General features: G+C 44.4%; 1 protein-coding gene across 3 annotated transcripts in view; it reads right to left on the bottom strand.

Moving 5' to 3' along the window:
• The window catches only part of LOC140729243 (IgGFc-binding protein-like), a 225,277-nt gene that overhangs the window by 90,413 nt on the left and 112,195 nt on the right, over positions 1 to 22,669 (bottom strand). For all 3 annotated transcript variants that reach the window (XM_073048804.1, XM_073048805.1, XM_073048806.1), the window contains 7 exons: positions 21,508 to 21,646; positions 17,558 to 17,699; positions 17,260 to 17,456; positions 12,474 to 12,615; positions 11,426 to 11,667; positions 8,329 to 8,477; positions 3,247 to 3,375 (listed from right to left, as the gene is read on the bottom strand). In XM_073048804.1, the coding sequence (XP_072904905.1) occupies positions 3,247 to 3,375; positions 8,329 to 8,477; positions 11,426 to 11,667; positions 12,474 to 12,615; positions 17,260 to 17,456; positions 17,558 to 17,699; positions 21,508 to 21,646 (1,140 nt within the window). The remainder of the gene's footprint in view (positions 1 to 3,246; positions 3,376 to 8,328; positions 8,478 to 11,425; positions 11,668 to 12,473; positions 12,616 to 17,259; positions 17,457 to 17,557; positions 17,700 to 21,507; positions 21,647 to 22,669) is intronic.

Here is a 22,669-nt window from a genome sequence, read left to right as displayed (position 1 = left end):
TATCAGAAACTTACTTGCAATATTATGTGATCTCTCTACAAATTTCCTCTTCTCAATCCTGTTAGGTGGTCTATAATATAATCCCATTAACCTGTTCATACCTTTCTTATTCCTTGGTTCCACACATAAGCCTGACAAGACAAGCTCTCCAGTCTGTCTAAGCTGAGCACTGCCATGACATGTTCCCTGACTAGTAACGCCACCCCTTCTCCTTTAACCCTTACTGCTTTACTGCTCTATCACATCTGAAACAATGGAACCCTGGATTATTGAGCTGCCAGTCCTGCTCCTCCAGGCTACACATGCTGATCCATGCCCTAAGCTCATCCATCTTTCATTCAATACTCCTTGCATTGAAATATAAGCAGCTCAGAACATTAGACTTACCATGCTCAACCTTTTGATTCCTGACTTTGTATGTAGGCTTAACAAGATTTTTCTCCATAACCACTCCATTATCTGCCCTGGCACTCTGGTTCCCATATCCCAGCAACTCTAGTTTCAAGCCCCCTGTACAGCACTAGCAAACCTTCCTGCTGGGATATTAGTCCCCTTCCAGTTCATGTGCAAACTGTTCCTTCTGTATAGATCCCATCTTCGCTGGAAGAGAGCACAGTGATCCAAAAATATGAAACTGTCCTTCCTACACCAACTCCTTAGCCACGTGTTAAACTAAATGATCTTTCTAGTTCTGGTCTCACTAGCAAATGGCACAGGGAGCAATGCCGAGATCACAATCCTGGAGTTCCTGTCCTTTAGCTTATCTCCTAACCCCCTGAATTCACTTTGCAGGACCTCATCACATCCTCCTCATGGCATTGGTACCGATGTGAACCATGACATCTGACTGCTCACCCTTCCACTTCAGAATGCTGTGGACTCGATCTGAGATGTTCCTGATCCTGGTACCCAAGAGACAACAAACCATCTGTGAATCTTATTCTTGCCCACACAACCTCCTTTCTGTTCCCCTAACAAATCCCCTATCACTACAACTCACCTCTTCTACACCCTTTCTTCCTGATATCTGCTCGCTGTGGCTTCTGCCTGGCAGGCCGTCCACCCCCAATGGTATCCAAAGCGACATATTTAGTATTGAGGGGATTGGCCACGAGGGTACTCTGTACTGGCTGCCTATTCTGTTTCCATCTCTTGACAATCACCCAGTACCTGCCTCCTACAACTCAAGGGTGACTGCTGTACCTCCCTCTAGCTCCTATCTACCACCTCCTCATTCTCCCGTATAAGCCAAAGGTCATGGAGCTGCATCTCCAGTTCCTTTACACGGTCTCTGAGGAGCCGCATCTCGATGCACTTTGTACTGATGTAGTTATCAGTGAGACTGGAGGTCTCCCAAAGTTCCCACATCTCACACAAGAAATACACCACTAACTCTGGACCCATTCTCAGAGCACTAGCTATGTATTAACAGAAAAAAAATCTTACTGGAAACTCAAAGCCTGTTCTTGCCCAAGCCTGTTAAGCCAAAGCCTGAACACTCTAACACTGCCCCTGTAGCCTATAATACTGTACATCCTGTAACCAATACAATCAATATGCAGTATCATTGTGGCCACTAGCCTCCCCAGCATCCGGGACTGTGAACCCATGAACACTACCTCAATCTTGTCATCGGTTTTGGAGATTTGCATAGCTGGAGAACTATGTTGGCTGGAGTCAGGGCTTTATGCTTTCCACTCTTGGTAGGGTCACCCATGCCAAACAGGTCAAAGGGTAGAGGCCGGACTGACAGTGGTCCATTGGTCCCCCAGGTTTGGGGGGTACAGCTGAGAGCTAACAACCCTGACTGGTAAAACAAAATTGTTACTGAAAGAGCAATGAAGAATCATTCTACATCTGAGTGCGATGGTATTCCTGAATCTTCACCCGGAACCTGCATGACTGACGGTAATGAAAACCGAGAGGAAGCTACTGACATGATGAAGGAAGCCCTGAACACCACCAGAGATGGAGGAGCTTCACTACTGATCTAAACACCAGTGGCGTAATGGGCAGTAAGTAAGTGATTGCAATGTACTACTGCTGCATAACAACCAATTTTGTGACATATTCTGGTGACATTAAACCTGATTCTGATCTGTGTTTGTATTTATTCTTCCTGTAACTACAGTTAGGGTGCCAGTGCCTATTCAGATAGGATAATTACTGTCAGAATATAGAGTCTATCCCTACAGTTATAACACTGGAGATACGATGAAATGTCTTGCAAATTGAAGATTTAGTCCTTTACCAACAAGCACAGTCCAAATGCCATCTGTAAATTTGCTGATGATAGAACTATTGTTGGTAGAGTTGCAGATGGTGATGTGACAGTATACAGGAGCAAGATAGATCAGCTGGTTGAGTGGTGTCGGAGCAACAACCTTGCCCTCAACGTGAGTAAGACCACAGAACTGATTGTGGACTTCAGAAAGGGAACACACACCAGTCCTCATAGAGGAATCAGAAATGAAAAGAGTGAGCAATTTCAAGTTCCTGGTGTCAGTATCTCTGAGGATACTGATCTCTAGGACCAACATATCAATGGAGTTACAAAGAAGAGACGGCAGTGGTTCTAATTCGTTGGGGGTTTGAGGACATTTGGTATGTCACCAAAGACACTCACAAATTTCTACAGATGTATCATGGAGAGTATTTTGACTGGCTGCATCACCATATGGTATGGGGTGGGGGAACTACTACACAGGATGGAAGTAAACTGCAGAGTTGTAAATTCAGTCAGCTCCATCTTGGGCACTAGCCTCAGTAGTATCCAGGACATCTTCAAGAATTGATGCTTCAAAAAAGGCAGCATCCATCACTACGAACCCCCTTTACCCTGCCCTCTTCTCATTGCCACCATCAGGAAGGAGGTACACGAGACTGAAGGCACACACTCAATGATTCAGGAACAGCTTCTTCCCCCTCTGTCATCAGATTTCTGAATGGACATTGAACCCATGAACACTACCTCACTACTTTTTATTTCTATTTTTGTACTACTTACTTAATTTGTCTATTTAATATACTCACTTACTGTAATTCACAGTTTTTTCTCTATTATTATGTATTGCATTGTACTGCTGCTGCAAAGACAACAAACTTCATGACATATGCTGGTGATGTTAAACCTGATTCTGAATTGAACAGGACTGAATCACTAATGGTGAATTGTAAAGCAGTGCACAAGACTGTACACCAGACTGTGATCATGAGGAAAGGTTGAACAGTCAAACGGACTCTTACTTCTTATCCACGTTCCAGCTGTTGCCAAAGTCATTGACACGCTTCACGATCTGACCCTCAGGAGTCCTGAAATCGTCACTGGGGATTCCGTTGTAGTCACCACACAAACCGCATAGCTGGCCAGCATAGCTGTACAGAGACACAGGGCATTAGGAAAAGTAACAGGACGAGCGATTAGGCATCGCTCCTTGAAGGTGTATCCAGGACACCTTCGAGGAGCAACACCTCAAAAAGATGACGTTCATAATTAAGGATCCCCATAACTCAGGTCACGCCCTCTTCTCATTGTTACCATCAGGGAGAAGGTGCAGAAGCCTGAAGACACACACTCAGCGTTTCAGGAACAGCTTCTTCCCCTCTGCCATATGATTTCTGAATGGACATTGAAACCATGAATACTACCTCACTACTTTTTTATGTTTTTATTTTTGCACTACTTATTTAATGTAACTATTTTGTATATATATTCACATATATATGTATATTTATATGCACTTATTATAATTCACATTTTTTCTCTATTATAATGTATTGCATTGAACTGCTGCCACAAAGACAACAAATTTCACAACATGTACTGGTGATATTAAAACTGATTCTGAAGTGCAGGCACAGTGAATGTAAGGTGGGTATGGTGGAAGTGTATTGTCATGTTGAGTATGATACTATAGAGATATCTGAAGTGAATGTAGGACAGGATGGTGAAAGCTGCCTAGATACGGCAATTGAAAGTTATCATATGAGAGTGATTGAGGGTTCTGGGGTTGTATCCACAGGAATTTAGAAGAATGAGGGGGGAATCTCATTGAAACCTATCGAGAGGCCTAGAAAGAGTGGATGTGAAGAGGATGTTTCCTTTGGTGGGGAGTCTAGGACCAGAGGGCAAGCCTCAGAATAGAGAGACATCCATTCAGAATGGCGATGAGGAGTAACTTCTTTAGCCAGAGAGTGGCGAATCTGTGAAATTCATTGCCATAGGTAGCTGTGAAGGCCAGGTCACTGGATGCATTTAAGGCAGAGGTTGATAGGTTTTTGATTAGTCAGGGTGTGGAAGTTTATGGGGAGAAAGCAGGAGAATGAGGTTGAGAGGGAAATGGATCAGCCATGATGAAATGGCGGAGCAGACTCGATAGGCCAAACGTCTCATGGCCTTATGTGTAGAAAAAGTGTGGTGTGGTGAGCATGTGTGGGACTGTGTGAGCAGAATATGTCACAGGACAAACATGTTGATAGTGGGACAGGAAGGTGAGTTCGAAGTGGGTGGGATTAGCGCAGGATTAGATGCATAGAATAGAGATAGTTCCCATACACTGTATTGCAATGCAACTTTTCAGTAAATGCATGTTGTACTTTGCTTGCAAAATTTAACTCTGTTTAATTTTAAAATCCTAGCCTGGGAAACAGATTGCAATTTGAAAACATCACAGAATCTCACATTTAGTACCTGGTATGGAAACACCAACGTCCTTGAATGGAAAATCCTACAAAAAGTAGTGGATATGGCTCAGTCCATCATGGGAAAAGCCCTCCCAACCACTGAGCACATCAACATGAAACGCTGTCACAGGAAAGCAGCATCCATCATCAGGGATCCCCACCACCCAGGACATGCTCTCTCCTCACTGCTGACGTTAGGAAGAAGGTATGGGAGCCTCAGGACTCACACCACCAGGTTCAGGAACAGTTACTACCCCTCAACCATCAGGCTCTTGAACCAAAGTGGATAAATTCACTCAACACTTGCCCCATCACTGAAATGATACCACAACCAATAGACTCACTTTGAAGGACTCTTCATCTCATGTTCTCAATATTTATTGCTTATTTATTTATTTATATACTTATACAGTTTGGCTTCTTTTGCACACTGGTTGAACGCCTAAGTTGGCACAGCCTTTCACTGATTCTGTTTTGGTTATTATTCTATAGGTTTATTGTGTATGCCCACAAGAAAATGAATCTCAGGGTTGTGAATGGTGATATTTATGTACTTTGACAATAAATTGACTTTGAATTTTGAAACTGAGAATAAATTCAATTCCTACACCCTCAACACATCATTACATTATCATGCACCCTTCACTAAAACTAAGCTACCTGTGCTCCTCACTGTAACACTCTTAGATCTACCCAGGCCCTTTAAAATAGTATAGCTGCAGAACACACCTTAACCCTAGCACTGCTATTTTAATTTACCCCACATCTTTTCATGTAAGGTCTAATATGTAACATGACTGTCACGACCTCGGGTAGTCGGTAGATTATACTGAGGGGTCTAAATTTTTTGCTGTTGGATTTTTTTGTATTCTCAGTGTTTTATTGTCTGTATTGTTGCATTTTGTTTTTCTTGTGTGTTTTTGTTATTAATTACATTTAAGTTGCAATTGTCCTTGATTACTTCCAATTCATTCTTCAAGACTGCAGGTGTCCAATTAAATATCCTTGGACTCTTGTGAGAATAGTTACTTGTTAGCTTGTAATTAGTCTGGGGCCTTATCAGCAGATTCTTTGGTGGCCTGGAGTGTATTTAAAGGGGCAGTGCTAACCCCTCACAAACAAGAGAAAATCTGCAGATGCTGGAAATCCAAAACAGCCAAGTGCTTCTCCCTTCTCCCTGGAGGAACTTGGCAGGCCGTGCAGCTTCTATGGAGAAGAGTTTTGATATTCCCAGCATTTTGTGTGTGATGTTTGGATTTATTTGTGATTGCATTACTGCGAAGTCTCTTCCAGGGCTGCCTATCCTGAAGAAGTTTAAATCTTCCCTTCGATAGGAGTTCAATGAAACACTCTCTCACTGCTCCCCCTCTCTGATCTCTACTGCCCTCCTACTCTTCGAACATGTGCTCACCCAAACCCACTACTACAGCCACATATCCTTCCTGGAAACATGTCTTTGCTGCTATCTTGTACCTTCCAGATCCATTTTCAAGCTTCTCGATTTGTACCATCTATATGCACATTCAATTCACTGCTTCTCCCACTGCATTCAATTCTCTGTAACTTCTGCCATCTCTGATGAGATCCCATCAGCAAGCACATTTTTCACTTCCCCCAGTTCATACTTTCCACAGGGATCACTCCCTTGTCTGTTCGTCCCTCCCCACTGATCTCCCTCCTGGCACTTGCAAGCGGAACAAGTGCTACACCTGCCCCTACATCTTCTCCCTCACTACCCTTCAAGACCCCGAACAGTCCTTCCAGGGGAGAAGACACTTCACCTGCGAGTCTGTTGGGATCATCTACTATATCCGGTGCTCCCGGGGTGGCATCCTATGTATCGGTGAGACTCAATGTAGATTGGAAGACCACTTTACTGAGCACCTACGCTCTGAATGCCAGAAAAAGCAGGATCTCCCAGTGGCCACCCATTTTAATTCCATTTCACATTCTGACATGTTAGTCCATGGCCTCCTCTACTGCCATGATGAAGCCACACTCAGGTTGGAGGAGCAACATAAGACCAGAAGATATAGGAGCAGAAATAACCATTCGGCCTGAGTCTGTTCCGCCATTCAGTCAAGGGCTGATCCAATTCTTCCAGTCATCCCCAGTCCGCTGCCTTCTCCCCATACACTTGGATGCCCTGGATAATCAAGAGCCTATCTATCTCTGCCTTAAATGCACCCAATGACTTGGCCTCACAGCTGCTCATGGCAACAAATTCCACAGATTTACCACCCTCTGACTAATTTCTCCGCATCTCTGTTCTAAGTGGACGTCCTTCAATCCTGAAGTCGTGACCACTTGTCCTAGACTCCCCTACCATGGGAAATAATTTTGCCATATCTAAACTGTTCAGGCCTTTTAACATTCAGAATGTTTCTGAGATCCCCCCTCATTCTCCTGAACTCCAGGGAATACAGCCAAAGAGCTGCCAGACGTTCCTCATACGGTAACCTTTTCATTCCTAGAATCATTATTGTGAATTTTCTCTGAACTTTGTCCAATGTCAGTATATCCTTTCTAAATTAAGGAGCCCAAAACTGCACACAATACTCCAAGTGTGGTATCATGAGTGCCTTATAGAGCCTCAACATCACATCCCTGCTCTTATATTCTATGCCTCAAAAAATAAATGCCGACATTGCATTCACCTTCTTCACCACTGACTCCACCTGGAGGTTAACCTCCAGTGTATCCTGCACAAAGTCTCCCAAGTTCCTTTGCATCTCTGCATTGTGAATTCTCTTCCCATCTAAACAATAGTCTGCCCATTTATTTCTTCCACCTCGGTGCATGACCATACACTTTCCAACATTGCAATATGTCCCACATCCCTCAGTGTAACATTGACTCATGCCACACCACCCAATGTAATGGCCCAAACTGTTTACCGTAAAACTCATAAACACAAGAAACTGCAGATACTGGATCTTCAGAGCACACATGTTGGAGGAACTCAGCAGGTTAGGCAACTTCTGTGGAAAACTCTGATTTGCCCTACACCCACTATCAACAACTTAATTCCCTTTAACACACACAAATACTGGAGGAACTCATAACATAAAGCAGCATCTATAGAGAGGAATAAACAGTCAATGTTTTTGGCCCAGACCCATCTTCAGACCTGCTGTCTGACAGGATTTCCAGCATCTGCAGAATATTTCATTTCTGTTTTTCTTTATGTTTCCTTCCTGTTTTTTGTTTTTATTTCTTGTTATCCCTTAAGAAGGGTGGCAGGGTGGAGATACGTCTCTACCAAAGGAGGTGTAAGACGCTCCTTCCCTCCACTAGCTTGCACGTCACTCTTGGGCAAGGTGTGGCACCTGTTTAGCCCCTGATCAGGGTCATGGGAGCAGGTGGTGGATGGTCATATGAGCAGCTGGGTCATATCACAAGTCCCAGTATTGATAATGACTGGGATCACCCGTCTTGTAAAGACACTGCCCAGAAGAAGCCAATGGCAAACCACTTCTATAGAAAAATTTGCCATGAGTAGCCACATCATATGACATGGCACATAATGAATGAACCATTCCTTAAGAACATCAGTGGTACAGTGGTACTTAGAATTAACAGAATGGACATAAATCTGTAACCCTCCAACTCCATGCCCCTCATTTTCAAATGGAATGTACCCACCTTCTCAGAACCTTAACTTCTGCGTGGTGCCTGCCATCATATCTCACAGTCAGACCAAAGTCTGTCTCTATGATAATGTGCTTGCCGGATAATTTGACTGACAGTCTGATGTCAGGGTGATGAGGAACAGTCACCGTCTTTCCATCAACCTGAGGCAAGCAAAACAAAGGTTAGTTCACTCATTAATTCACTCATTTACCTATTTTTTTCAAAAAGTGGGCCCCTCTAGTGCTTATAGCCATTTAACCCTTGCCTAATCACAGGACAATCACAATGCTTTACAGTACAGGTGACCTGGGTTCAATTCCCTCTGCTGCCCGTAAGGAGTTTGTACGTTCTTCCTGTGACCGCGTGAATTTCCTTTGGGTGCTCCGGTTTCCTCACACATTCCAAAGGCGTACATTAATCAGTATTGCAAATTGTCCTGGGATTAGGCTAGGGTTAAATCAGGGGTTGCTGGACGATGTGGCTTGCAGGGCTGTATCCCAATAAAACAAACAAATAAATAAATAAATGATTTTGCAAGGGCCAATTAACCTATCAACTGCTATGCCTATGGACGTTGGGAGGAAACCAGGACACCCTAAGAAAACCCCTGTTCTATGGGGAGGATGTACAGACTCCTTACAGATGACGTCGGAACTGAACTCCGATGCCCCGAGCTGTAATAGTGTTGTGCCACCATGACACCCAGTTTGGAAGGAGTAAACTGCAGCCTATTCCACCACACTCTTCATGTGTCTGGTAAGATGATGGATAGACTTTTGACATCAAGCGACAAGCTGCTCATGAGGGATACTGAGCTTGATCAGTGGTTCAGGGGCTGGTGCAGTTGGATTTCTGGACAATGCTGACCTCCATCATTGAATGACAAGGGTAGGGTGGTTGTTAAGATTGTTATTTCTTTCATTTTTGAGGCATGAATGTTAGATGCCCACTTTCGGCAATTAAAGCATTGAGGAAGATCGAAACTTCCAGGCGAACGCAGAAGGTGAGTGAGGGTTCAGCGCCAACTGCCTGCCTTTTGATTGCTGATGGGATCCCTCTGCTGCCAGGGAGGAGTCTGTGCGGCGGCCTATCACAGTGGCTGGAGGGTAGGCCTCTGCCTTCCAGTGGTGTCTCTCTCTGTCGATGATGTCGGGCGATGTTTCTGAGGTTCTGTGTTTATGCACTGATTTATGGTCTGTGGACTTTTTCAGTCTTATGCTTTTTACATTCTGTGTTTTTGCCCATTCTTTCTCATTTTTTTGTGTGAGGGGAGTGGGTTTGGGGTCGATGTTCTTGTTCCATTTTGTGTGGGGGAAAGGGGGGGTTTGGAGGGTTGATGACTGGCTGGCTATTCTTTTTTGTGCGGTGGGTGGGGTTGATGGTTCTCTTTGTTCCCTGGCTATCTGGATCTCAGAATTGTATACTGCATACACACTTTGAGAATAAATGAACCTTTGATTCTTATAGGAGCCCATGCTTGAGAATCTTGCTGCATGACGCCATGGCCTGGTTTATTTTCTTGAGGGATTACAGCTGGGATTGAACAGTGCAATCATCAGCTGACATCATCACTTTAGAGACCTTAGGTGAGGGAAGGGAGGTTATTGATGAACATGGCTTGGGTCCAGCACTATCTCCTCCACAGCATATCCATTACTTTCATGGATTGGATAACTGATCTTCACTAACTTCATTGGTGGTGAGAGCGAGAGGTTGCTGCTGATCTCAAGTTGTCAGGAACTCGAAAAAGCGACACTGCAGACTGTAACGTTGAGGGGAGTCCAACAGCAAGCTGCTGTGGCAAGAGTGATACCTCTCTCTCCCTCGTTAGGGTGGGGTATCGAATATTGGGGTTAAGTGGTTTTTGATGGACTCTCGATCATGGTATCTTTGGGGGCTTTGCTATTACTTGAATGGCAGGTGGTGGGGGTGATGAGGCAGGTGGGGAGAGGGCGTGTGGGGAGGACTGCTGCTTTTGTGTGGGAGGGGGAAGTGGGCTTTGGGGTTCTAACATTCTTCTGTTATTTATCCTTTGGGGTTTTCTTCTGTTTCATGGATGTCTGTGAAGAGTAAGAATTTCGGGTTGTATACTGTATACATTCTCTGATATTAAACAGAACCTTTGAACTGTTAGATTTTATTTTGTGCAAAGTGTGACCATTTCTCACGCTTCCCATAAATTTTAGTTTTGCCAGGGCTCCTTGGGTAAATGCTGCCCTGCAGTCAAAGACAGCCTGTCTTATTTCCTATTGGGTTTCTTCAGTTATGGTAGCTTCCATCTATTGTGTTGAATTTTCATAAATCTTGGGACTGTCAGTGAAAACATCCCTTCGGACGAGGTAAAGTGGGTATTTAGCCAGAATGCAGAACAGGCATAGTGCCTGGATGAGGCACAGGTCTCAAACATGATTTGGGTGTTATGATCTCGGTTCATTGGTTGAGTATTCTGAGGGCTGAGTTTTTTGCTGATGAGTTTTTTTTGTAGTCTCTGCGTTTTATTAATTACAATTATCTGCAATGTTGTGTTTTGAGCTTTTGTATGTGTTATTGTTAGGTCTTCTCTAGTTTACATTCAAGTTGTAGTTGTCCTTGATTACTTCTCTGAGACTTTACAAGTGTCCAATTAAGTATTCTTTGACTTTAGTCTCTGATTAGAATAGTTACTTGTTAGCTTGTAATTAGTCAGGGGTCTTATCAGCTGGGCACAGATTCTTTCATTCCTTGGAGTGTATTTAAAGGGGCAGTGCTAGCTCCTCATTGGTTCAGTTGTCCTGATCTTTGCCTAGTAAAGTTTGGGCTGAGTGATCCAACACTTTGAAAATTCAACTATTTTATTAAGAAAATTCCTAATTTTGTTGATCCTGTGCTTGGATCTGAAGATGCAGTGTGACAACGGAACAGAAGGCATGGAATTGGGAAAGCTAGGCAGGACCTGAAGCTCAGAACAGCTTTCAATTCAGGGAAGCTACAACCTAGCCAAGATACTTAACAAGCTTTTAATCTCCTCCTTTACTCTACAGCCACTAATCCGCTCACCCTGCCACAATACATAAGCCTACTGCCATTCACAATACCATAAAGCCAAAGATGGAAAGGCAAACTTCCTCACCTGGACAATCTTGTTCCTGAGCACTGACACGGTGATGCCGTAGACGCTGACATGAACCGCTTTGACATATGACACTGTCTTCACTCCATTGCGATGCTCGTTGGCCGTGTACACAGTGAACGGAGTCAGGCTGGAGTTGCAGGGCTTGGCCAATATGTAAGTGCAGTTGCCCTGGAAGTTGAACTTCCTCTTGTCGAAGGAGGTGTAGTGGGGGTCTCCGGATGCGGTGCAAGTGGACGAGTCTGAGAGGGGAGATGGGCAGAGGGAGGTGGGTTATGTTCACACTTCCAACAGCAGAGGACTTTCTTCAGACATGTTGGAACTGACAGACAGTTGAGTGTGTCTTACAGAATGGCAGGAAAATGAAAAGATGGAAATGCTTATTAAATCCAACATGGTTTCCTCAGATTTTCTTTACCTTTAAAACAATAGCCTTAGACATCACTCTTGTTATCATAGTCATAGAACACTACAGCACTAAAACAGGCCCAAGGCCCATTTAGTTTGTTCCAGACTAAAAATCTGCCTAGTCCCATCGACCTGTGTAGGGTAATGTAACTGGTGGAAATGTACATAATTCACATTGAGTTGGGGTGCACCTTAAGGGCTGGTTTAATGTGATGACATATTACGTGAAATTCTGGTACTGTGCTTATTGTGTTCAATGTTTGGAGTACAATGAATAAGTTGTTACAGTTTTTCTTAAACATGAAATGCCTCACATTATTTTATTTGTGAAAACCTACATTGGTGACCCTGATGTGATTTGAACATGCGGCCTATACATGCACCAGTACCATGGCCCTCCGTACCCCTCCCATCCATGCACCTATCCAAATTTCTCTCAAGCATTGAAATTAAACCAACATCCACCACTTCCACTGGCAGTTCGTTCCACACACTCACCACCCTTTGACTGAAGAAATCATAGAAGAGTTGTGTAGCAACACTGAAACTGATGTATGTGAGGGGCATCTGACAGAATGGGAAAGGGGAGGGAACAGAATGATTAAACCCCATCCCTCACCCAGTACCCCTGACCCTTTACCTTTAGGATAACAGCCCTGGACACCACCCTTGTTGTCACAATACTCGTCAGGGCCACAGCTGGTGTCCATGCACTGGATGTTGTTGCTGGACAGGCACTTACACACCTGGTTACAGGCCTCAGACCAGATCACATCCCCAGGCTGGAAACACAGAGAGATGTACATTAGGTGGGGTATGTAAAGAAAAAGGGAGGTCCATTTGAGAAGCAGGAAGAATCTGCATTTCACAACCTCTGGATATCCGATATTAGGTCAAGACAGATGTTCTAACATTTTCTGTGAACAAAGCCAGAACAGCCTAGCCAGATTAGTGTAGTGGCTAGCACAATACTTTACAGTACCAGTGACCCAAGTTCATTTCCCGCTGATGCCTGTAGAGAGATTGTATGTCCTCCCCATGATTGTGCGGCCGGGTGCTCTGGTTTCCTCCCACATTCCGAAGATGTACTGGTTGGTAGGTTAATTGGTCATTGTAAATTGTCCTGTGATTAGGCTAGGGTTAAATCAGGGGGAGTTGGGCAGTGCAGCTCGAGGGGCCGGAAAGCCCTACTCCACGCTGTACCCCAATAAATAAATAAATAAATAAATAGACCGTGCTCAATTTCAGGAAAACCTCCTGCACTACATTGTAATGCACACAGAATGCTGGAGGAACTCAGCGGATCAGGCAGCATCTATAGAAGTGAGTAAACAGTCAACATTTTAGGCCGAGACCCTTCTTCAGGACTAAAAAGGAAGGGGGAAGACCTCAGAATAAAAAAGTAGGGGGAGGGGCAAGAGGCTAGCTGGAAGGCAATAGGTAAAGCCCGGTGGATGGGAAAGGTCAAGGGCTGGAGAGGAGGGAATCTGATAGGAGAGGAGAGTTGGCCATGGGAGGAAAGGGAAGGAGGAGGTGACCCAGGGGGAGGTGATCTGCAAGTGAGAGGCGAGAGGCCAGATTGGAGAACAGAAGGGGGGAGGGATTTTTTTTAAATGGAAGGAGTAATTGATATTCATGCCATCAGGCTACCCAGACAGAATACCAAGTGCTACTCCTCCTCCCTGAGGGTGGCCTCATCTTGGCACAAGAGAAGATGATGGACCGACATGTCGGAACGGGAATGGGAACAGGAATTGAAATGCTTGGCCACTGGGAAGTTCTGCTTTTGGCAGATGGAGAGGAGGTGCTCGACGAAGTGGTCCCCCAATTTACAAAGGGTCTCACCAGTGCAGAGGAGGTCACATTGAGAGTACTGGACACAATAGATAACCCCAGCAGATTCGCAGGTGAAGTATTGCCTCACCTGGAAGGACTGTTTGATACCCAAAATGGAGGTGGGGGAGGGGGTGAATGGGCACTGAGACTGCTTACAGGTACAAGTCCTGGAAGGACTAATGGACAAGGGAATCTCGGAGGCAGCCGGTGGGGTGGGGGGGGGGGGGGGGAGGTAAAGTTTTGTTTTGTGGTAGATCCCTCAGGCAGAATTTGTGGTAGATGATGTGTTGGATGCAGAGGCTCATGGGTTGGTAGGTGATGATAACAGGAATTCTATCACTGTTAAGGTGGCAGGAGGATGGGGTGAGCATGGATGTTCAGGAAATGGAGGAGATGTGGGTGAGGGCAGCATCAATAATAGAGGAAGGGAAAGCATGGTCTTTGAAGAAGGAACACATTTCTGATGTCCTGGAAAGCCACATTCTGGGAACAGAAGCAGTGGAGGTGAAGGAACTGAGAAAAGGAAATAGCATTTTGGTGAAGGAACTCATCTCCAAGAGGACCGCAGCCTTGTCGTGGTGTGGGGACTTGCGTGCCTCAATAACCCAGACAGCTATGTTGGCTGGAGTCAGGTCTTTATGCTTTGGCTCTTGGTAGGGTCACCCATGCCAAACAGGTCAAAGGGCAGAGGTCAGAATGAGAGTGGTCCACAGGGCCTTTAAGTTCAGGGGTTCAGCTCAGAGCCAGCAGCACTGACTGGTCAAAAAAAAAGTGCTATGGAAACAGCAAGGAAGACTCCTTCTACAGATGTATTCCTGAGTCTCCACTCAGGACTTGCAGTATTGACAGTAGTGAAAACAGAGGAGAAGCTACTGACATGGTCTCCAAAGATGGAGATCCTTCATTGTTACCCTAAACGCCAGTGGCATAGCAAGCAGTAAGAAGGAAATGAGAAAAGGGAATAGCATTTTGTTTGCTCTACATTGTGTCAGCCTAGCATTACAACCTTCTTGTGTAGTTAATATTTCAATAATATTTGAGAAATCTTGTGTATATATTTTTTTTGATTAAACTCTGTTCCTTTAAATAATTCATAATGGGTTATATGTAAAAATACATGAATGGCAAATGTCATCAATTCGCCTACCTACACAACTGATCGACAGACGACACAATAGCCACTGCTCTACATACTGTCCTTACACATCTGGAGAAGAAGGATGCTTATGTGAGAATGCTGTTCTTGGACTACAGTTTAGCATTCACCACCATAGTTCCATCGAAGCTCGACAAGAAGCTCAAAGACCTCGGCTTTGACCCTGCCTTGTGCAGCTGGATGCTGTCTTCCTGTCAGATCGCCAGCAGGTTGTAAGAGTGGGTTCCCTCACCTCCAACCCTCTGACTCTCAATATAGGAGCCCCTCAGGGCTGCGTACTGTCACCTCCTTTACTCCCTGTATGCCCATGACTGTGTTGCCACCCACAGCTCCAATCTGCTAATTAAATTTGCCAATGATACTACACCGATTGCTCTACTCTCAAACAATAACGAGGTGGCCTACAGGGAAGAAGTCATCTCTCTGACACAGTGGTGTCAAGAAAACAACCTCTCCCTCAATGTTGCAAAACAAAGGAGCTGGTTGCGGATTACAGGAGGAATGGAGACAGGTTAACCCTATCAACATCAATGGATCTGAGGCTGAGAAGGCAACCACATAACCTAGGACCTCTTGTGGTCTGGACACAGCAGATATGTGGTGAAAAAGGCACAACAGTGCCTCTTTCACCTCAGATGGTTGAGGAAGTTTGGCATGAGCCCCCAAATCCTTAGAACTTTCTAAAGGGGCACAATTGAGAGTATCCTGACTGGCTGCATCACTGCCTGGTATGGAAACTGTACCTCCCTTAATCGCAGGACTCTGCAGAGAGTGGTGCAGACAGCCCAGCACATCTGTAGTTGTGAACTTCCCATGATTCGGGACATTTACAAGGACAGGTGTGTAAAAAGGGCCCGTAGATCATTGGGGACCCAAGTCATCCCAACCTCAATCTATTCCAGCTGCTACCATCTGGGAAGTGGTACTGCAGCATAAAAGCCAGGACCAACAGGCTCTGGGACAGTTTCTTCCACCAGGCTATCAGACTGATGAACTCACACTGATTTGAGTGTACTCTATATTACGTTGACTGTTCTATTTATTATATATTAATTACTAAGATTGCACATGGCACATTTAGATGGAGATGTAACATAAAGATTTTTACTCATGTATGTGAAGGATGTAAGAAATAAAGTCAATTCAATAACGCCACTGCGTGATACGTGCGCACCTCGTTTAAAGTAAAGACAAAGTTAGACCTGCATTCCTGGACTCACGTGTTTTCCTTCGAATTAGTTTAATGTTTTGAAGTTACAAAACAGAACGCTTCTCTACCCTTCTCAGTTAGGGTCACAACTAAACTCCCTCAGTCTATTCCTCTTTGGATTCCCGAATCCTTCATCCTTGTTTTCCAAACCTGATAGCCTCTGCTTTAGCTCCCATCATAGGTGGATACACTTTACATCCACTCAAAAATTTAATGATTTCAAAGACCTTTATCAGATCTCACACTGCTCAGAGACTGATCTGAAAACACACATTTTATTGAGAGTTTTTTTTAAATTTACTGCCCGTTACACTGCTGGTGTTTGGGGCAGCAATGAATGCTCCCCCCCCCCCCCCCCCCGCCATCTCTGGTGGTGAGGCACACAAGCTTCCAAGCCCTACAAAAAGGTTGTGGTCCTCTTGGAGGGATTTTTTTGAAGAATTGCTGCTGAACTGGAGGAATCAAATAAATCTGGGATTCCATATGAAAGTAGAAAAGTGGGTTTCTGAAGATGACCTGTTTAGTGATAGTATTACTGGTTATCTACAGGTACATTATATACTGGACAGGCATCTGGGGAGTGCACTCACTCTGCTGAAGACAAATTTCAAGCAAATGATTTGTACTGAAATTCAAGTGGGAGGTTGTTTTATGACCGCCATAGGACCATAAGATATAGGAGAAGCACTAGGCCATTCAGCCCATCGAGTCTCTTCCACCATTTCATCATGGCTAATCTATTTTCCCTCTCGGCTACAATCTCCTGCCTTCTCCCCGTATCCCTTCATGCCCTGACTAGTCAAGAATCTATCAACCTCTGTCTTAAATATACTCAACAACTTGGCCTCCACAGCCGCCTGTGGCAACACATTCCACAGATTCACCACCCTCTGGCTAAAGAAATTCCTCCTCATCTCCATTCTAAATGGATATTTCTCTATTCTGAGGCTGTGTCCTCTGGTCTTAGGAAACATCCTCTCCATATTCCACTCTTTTGAGGCCTTTCAACAGTTGATAAGTTTCAGTGAGATTCCCCCCTCATTCTTCTCAGTTCCAGGGAGTACAGGCCCAGAGTCATCAAACCCTCCTCATATAACAACCTTTTCATTCCTGGAATCATTCTCATGAACCTCCTCTGAACCATTTTCAAGAGAGGTTTTATAAGATTTATAACACAGATGGTAAAATCCTTTCAGAGATAGTTTAGTTTTTCTTGTTCGTTACCTGGTAATAGGTTCCATTGTACATACAGCCGCACTGATTTCTCAGGACACACTTGTCTCCGCTCTGAACAAAGCCTTTGTCGCACTGACAGCCCTCGGCACACGGCTGGTCACAGAGCTGAGGACGAGGCTCGAGGCAGGTGGCTGGACAGGCTGAGGCACAGGGCTGGTAGTGACTGTTCGACGGGCACTGGAGAGCTATGGAGAAAGAAAAACAGGTCTCATGGCCAGCAGTGACACGTAGCTCCAAAGCTATAATACTCTCTGGAAGTCTAGAGTTCACTGTCTGTACTACTTACGGCAGAAGGTTTCATTCCTCCAGGGTTGAATGGTGACGTTGTGTTGCTGACACTGGGTGACGTAGGCCTCGATGGCTTCACACAGCTGCTGCTTGTTGCCGTTCATCGCACACAGGTCATACACACAGTCCTTGAAGAAGGCCTGAGAGAGGGAGGAGTGGATCACAGGTGTTGAAAACCATTGCTTTTTAAGTAATAATACTTATTATAAGATTTATACTTATAACAAACTTGTGTATTTTTCCACAGTATGTGGTGGTTCATCACCCCTCACTGGCAGAAAACAGTATAGCAGCTAACGGTTTATCACCTTTCTTATTTTTCATTGGTTAAGTATTAGCACATTACACATGTGATGTAATTGTTTTAATTAAGTGGCCTATTATGTAGTTTATTCTTCATCTAAGGAATTTCTCTTATTATAAGAGTGATAGAATTTTCAGAGGCGCCATCTTGGTTCTTTATTCCTTTGTCTTCACATCTATACCCTTAGCATTGTTTCTCAGCTCTTTATTTTGTTTGCTTAGCATTTATTTCTTTGTACTCTCAAGTAAGTTAAAATCTTGTAATTAAGACTGCTTGTCATGTCTGACTCCTGGAAGAACCCTAAGGATCAGAAAATCCGGCACAGGTTAAGATGTGAAAATGTCTGGACACCAATTTGTTATAACGGGGGAAGAACAGAATAAAAAAGGAAAGCTGAATGTCAAGTCACAAGAACAAATGATGGTGCCCTGTATAAATTCAGAGTAAATCTACTCAAATTGTAGAGAAGCATTAACAGCGCTGAGATATGATCACTGTCTTAAGGTAGCAACCAATATGGCTACACTGCTAAAAGTGAGATCCCATAATGCTGCAGACCTTTTCTGATTGGCTGCCGGTGACTAGTGGTGTTCCTTAGGAGTTGGTTGGGACCACTTTTTCATGTCACATGTTAATGATCTGGCTGATGGAATTGATGGCTTTGTGGCAAGTTTATGTACAATACAAAGATAGGTGGAGGGGCAGGTAGTTTAGAAGAAGTAGGGAGGCTGCAGAAAGAGTTAGACAGATTAGGAGAATGCGGAAAGAAGTGACAAATTGAATACAGTGTTGGGAAGTATATGGTTATGCACTTTGGTAATAGGAATAAAAGCATAGACTATTTTCTAAATGGGGAGAAAATTAAAAAATCCGAGGTGCAAAATGACTTGCGAGTCCCTGTGCAGAATTCCCTAAAGGTTAACTTGCAGATTGAGTCAGTGGTGAGAAAGGCAAATGCAATGTTTCAAGAGGACTAGAATATAAAAGCAAGAATGTAATGTTGAGGCTTTATAGGACACTGATGAGGGCTCACTTGGAGCATTGTGAGCAGTTTTGGGCCCTTTATCTAAGATGTGCTGACATTGGAGAGGGTTCAGAGGAGAGTCATGAGAAAGGTTCCAGAAACGAAAGAGTTATCATAGGAGCAGTGACTGAAGGTTCTAGGCCTGTAGGGTCCGTAGGCCTGTAGGCCTGCAGGTCTGTAGGTCTGTAGGGTCTAAATTTTAGTACGCGCTGGAATTTAGAAGAATGGTGAGGGTGGAGTCTTATTGAAACCTACCCAATGTTAAAAGGCCTGGATAGAATGGATGTGGAGAGGCTATTTCCTATGGTGGGAGGGGGGGGGGGGGGGGAGTCTAGGACCAGAGGTTACAGCTTCAGGAAAAAGGGACATCCAGTGATGAGGAGGAATTTCTTTAGCCAAAGAGGTGGCAGATCTGTGGAATTCATTGCCATAGATGACTCCTGAGGCAAGGTCATCGGGTGCATTTAAGCTGGAGTTTGATTAGCCAGGGCCTGAAAGGTTACGGAGAGTAGGCAGGAGAATGGAGTTGAGAGGGAAATGGATCAGCCATGGTGAAATGGCAGAGCAGACTCGATGGGCTGAACGACCCATTCTGCCACTATGTTTTATGGTCTTATGGTATTTGCTGAGGGAGGAACAGTCCACACCGGTTAGTGAGGTGAATTCCTTTTCCCATTTGTTATTCTGATGGTAGTGGGAACATTTTGTTCCACCCCTACAGCTAAGAGGCACATCAGAGTTAGATGTCTCATGTAATGACAGAATCTCTGTCAAATGCGTACTCCTTTTCAGTGCCAGCCTACATTAGATGCTCTCAACAATGAACTGGGCCTCAAGAGTGTTGCAAGGATCTACCCCATAGTCATACGATCAGTTAGGCAGAGAGAGTATTTACTGACAACTACCTTCATTGTCTCAACAGAAGTGCACGTGAATTTACACAACCAAATACCTGTGTGCACACCTACTAAGTTTTCCTGACCTCTCCATGAACAGTCAAAGAATAGAAAAGGTAATACCTAAAGAGGGGTCTACGCTGGCCAGGTGTTCCTCATGGTCCAGATCCAATCTCTGTGTGTCCATGGGGTACTCCACAACCCCAATGGTTGGTCTCTGGAAAGTTGCCACTGCTTTTATACACTTTCCTTACCAGTTCGAATGTTACATTTCAGTCTTGTTGGCTGTGGGTCATCCGATTGACTATGTCACTTTCTTACTGGCACTGGTCCTGGCCAGCGTCCATTTATTGCCCTTCTTCCGCAATTGACAACTGGTAACTTATGGCTCTTTGTTCTAAATCATTTACTTCACCAGTAACCAGATTTAATCACTTAGGGCAGATACAGACCCCACCACTCACAAACCTGCATGTTATATCATACCAAAGCACACCTCACAAATAACTTCTCATTTGGAAATTATCTCTAGTCTAGCATATTACCTGGAGGAGCATTATTGAGTCTACTTTAGACAATAGACAATAGGTGCAGAAGTAGACCATTCGGCCCTTCGAGCCTGCACCGCCATTTTGAGATCATGGCTGATCAATTACTATCAATACCCAGTTCCTGCCTTGTCCCCATATCCCTTGATTCCCCTATCCATAAGATACCTATCTAGCTCTTTCTTGAAAGCATCCAGAGAATTGGCCTCCACTACCTTCCGAGGCAGTGCATTCCAGACCCCCACAACTCTCTGGGAGAAGTAGTTTTTCCTTAACTCTGTCCTAAATGACCTACCCCTTATTCTCAAACCATGCCCTCTGGTACTGGACTCTCCCAGCATCTGGAACATATTTCCTGCCTCTATCTTGTCCAATCCCTTAATAATCTTATATGTTTCAATCAGATCCCCTCTCAATCTCAATTCCAGCGTGTACAAGCCCATTCTCTCTAACCTCTCTGCGTAAGACAGTCCAGACATCCCAGGAATTAACCTTGTGAATCTACGCTGCACTTCCTCTACAGCCAGGATGTCCTTCCTTAACCCTGGAGACCAAAACTGTACACAATACTCCAGGTGTGGTCTCACCAGGGCTCTGGTGCAAGAGGACTTCCTTGCTCTTGTACTCAATTCCCTTTGTAATAAAGGCCAACATTCAATTAGCCTTCTTCACTGCCTGCTGCACTTGCTCATTCACCTTCAGTGACTGATGAACAAGGACTCCGAGATCTCTTTGTATTTCTCCCTTACCCAACTCTACACCGTTCAGATAATAATCTGCCTTCCTGTTCTTACTCCCAAAGTGGATAGCCTCACACTTATTCACATTAAACACCATCTGCCAAGTATCTGCCCACTCACCCAAGCAAAACCAGTTTACAACATGGAAGATGCAGAGCAGCTTCAGAAAATGGCAGCCTCCATTCCTTTGACCTCATGGGAAGAACAAAGGCAATTGGTCCGTCTACTTCCATTGTCCTTGATTCATTCACATCCACTGATTTGACCAAATTCTGACCAATAAGAGTCATAAGTGGTTCACATAATGATGGGCAAGCCCTCAAGTGATGAACATAGGAGCTGAATGTTTTTCACCCATGATCTTATCAATGACAATGGTGTACCTTTAGAAAAGAACATAACTGTAGAAAGTAAGAGACAATTCTGTTATACGCACCATGGGGTCGATCTTGTAGTGACAAGCAACAAATGGGCCAAAATGATCTAACAGTATCCCGCAATAGGAGGGCCCTTTGTACTTTTCAAGGTCGGCTTCAGAACACTGTGGGATCACGTCGGTGTCTGTCAGAGTGCAGCTGACAAAATGGAAATGAGGGAGAAAGAAAAACACAAGTTAATACTACCTGAAAATCACTGGCGTAGAACACAAAACATATCTAAAAGTCTAGCTACTGAGTGTTATGTTAATATTGCACACAAGACTCATTCCATGCTTGGTCACACTCTATCTGCAGATCCTTCAACAACTTTGTCCATTGCATTCTTTACAGGTCTTTCTTTCAAAGCTACTTTTTTGACTCAGTGTATCCTGTGGTGTAAGGTGCTCCCTCCCTCTGCAAGATGTGGCAACTGCTTAACCCCTCCTGATCTGGGCCATGTGAAGCCATGGGGGCAGGTGGTGGATGGCCGTATGAGTAGCCGGTGCACATCACAAGGCCTGACGCCAGGCAGACAATCTCTGAAGAGTATTGATAATGGCTGGGGTCACCCGTCCTGTAAGGACACTGTCCAGAAGAAGGCAATGGCAAACCACTTCCATAGAAAAATTTGGCAAGAACATGGTCAATGAAAGACCATGACCACCCATGTCAAACAACACACACATAAAGATTTACTTACTTATTTATTGGGATACAGCCCGGAATAGGCCCATCCAGCCTTTTGAGCCGCACCACCTAGTACCCCTGATTTAATCTGAACCTAATCATGGGACAATTGACAATGACCAATTAACCTACCAACTGATATGTCTTTGGACTGTGGGAAGAAACTGGAGCACTCGGAAGAAACCAACGTGGTCATGGGAAGAGTGTACAAACTCCTTACAGGCAGCAGTGGGAATTGAAATTGGGTACTCTACCGTGCTGATGATATCCTGAGGTAGTGAGTTCCCCAATGTTAGCAGTCTCAGAGAAAGGCGGCTTTTCCTAATTCCTCATCAAAAGCTCACTTTTATTCTTCAACTCCAGTTTCTTCAGAAATCTTTTGCCCCAGAAGGCACATCCATCATTTGGTTTGACAAACTACTCAGCTCTGGGACCAGCCAAACCTCTGCTTTGCATTGATAATTTCTTCTCCATTCATGGGAGTCTCCAGTG

Source organism: Hemitrygon akajei, chromosome 6, assembly GCF_048418815.1.
Source record: "Hemitrygon akajei chromosome 6, sHemAka1.3, whole genome shotgun sequence".
In the NCBI taxonomy this organism is placed as follows: domain Eukaryota; kingdom Metazoa; phylum Chordata; class Chondrichthyes; order Myliobatiformes; family Dasyatidae; genus Hemitrygon; species Hemitrygon akajei.
Note: the sequence above shows the minus strand (reverse complement) of the source record. Positions and strands in the feature narration are given on the sequence as shown.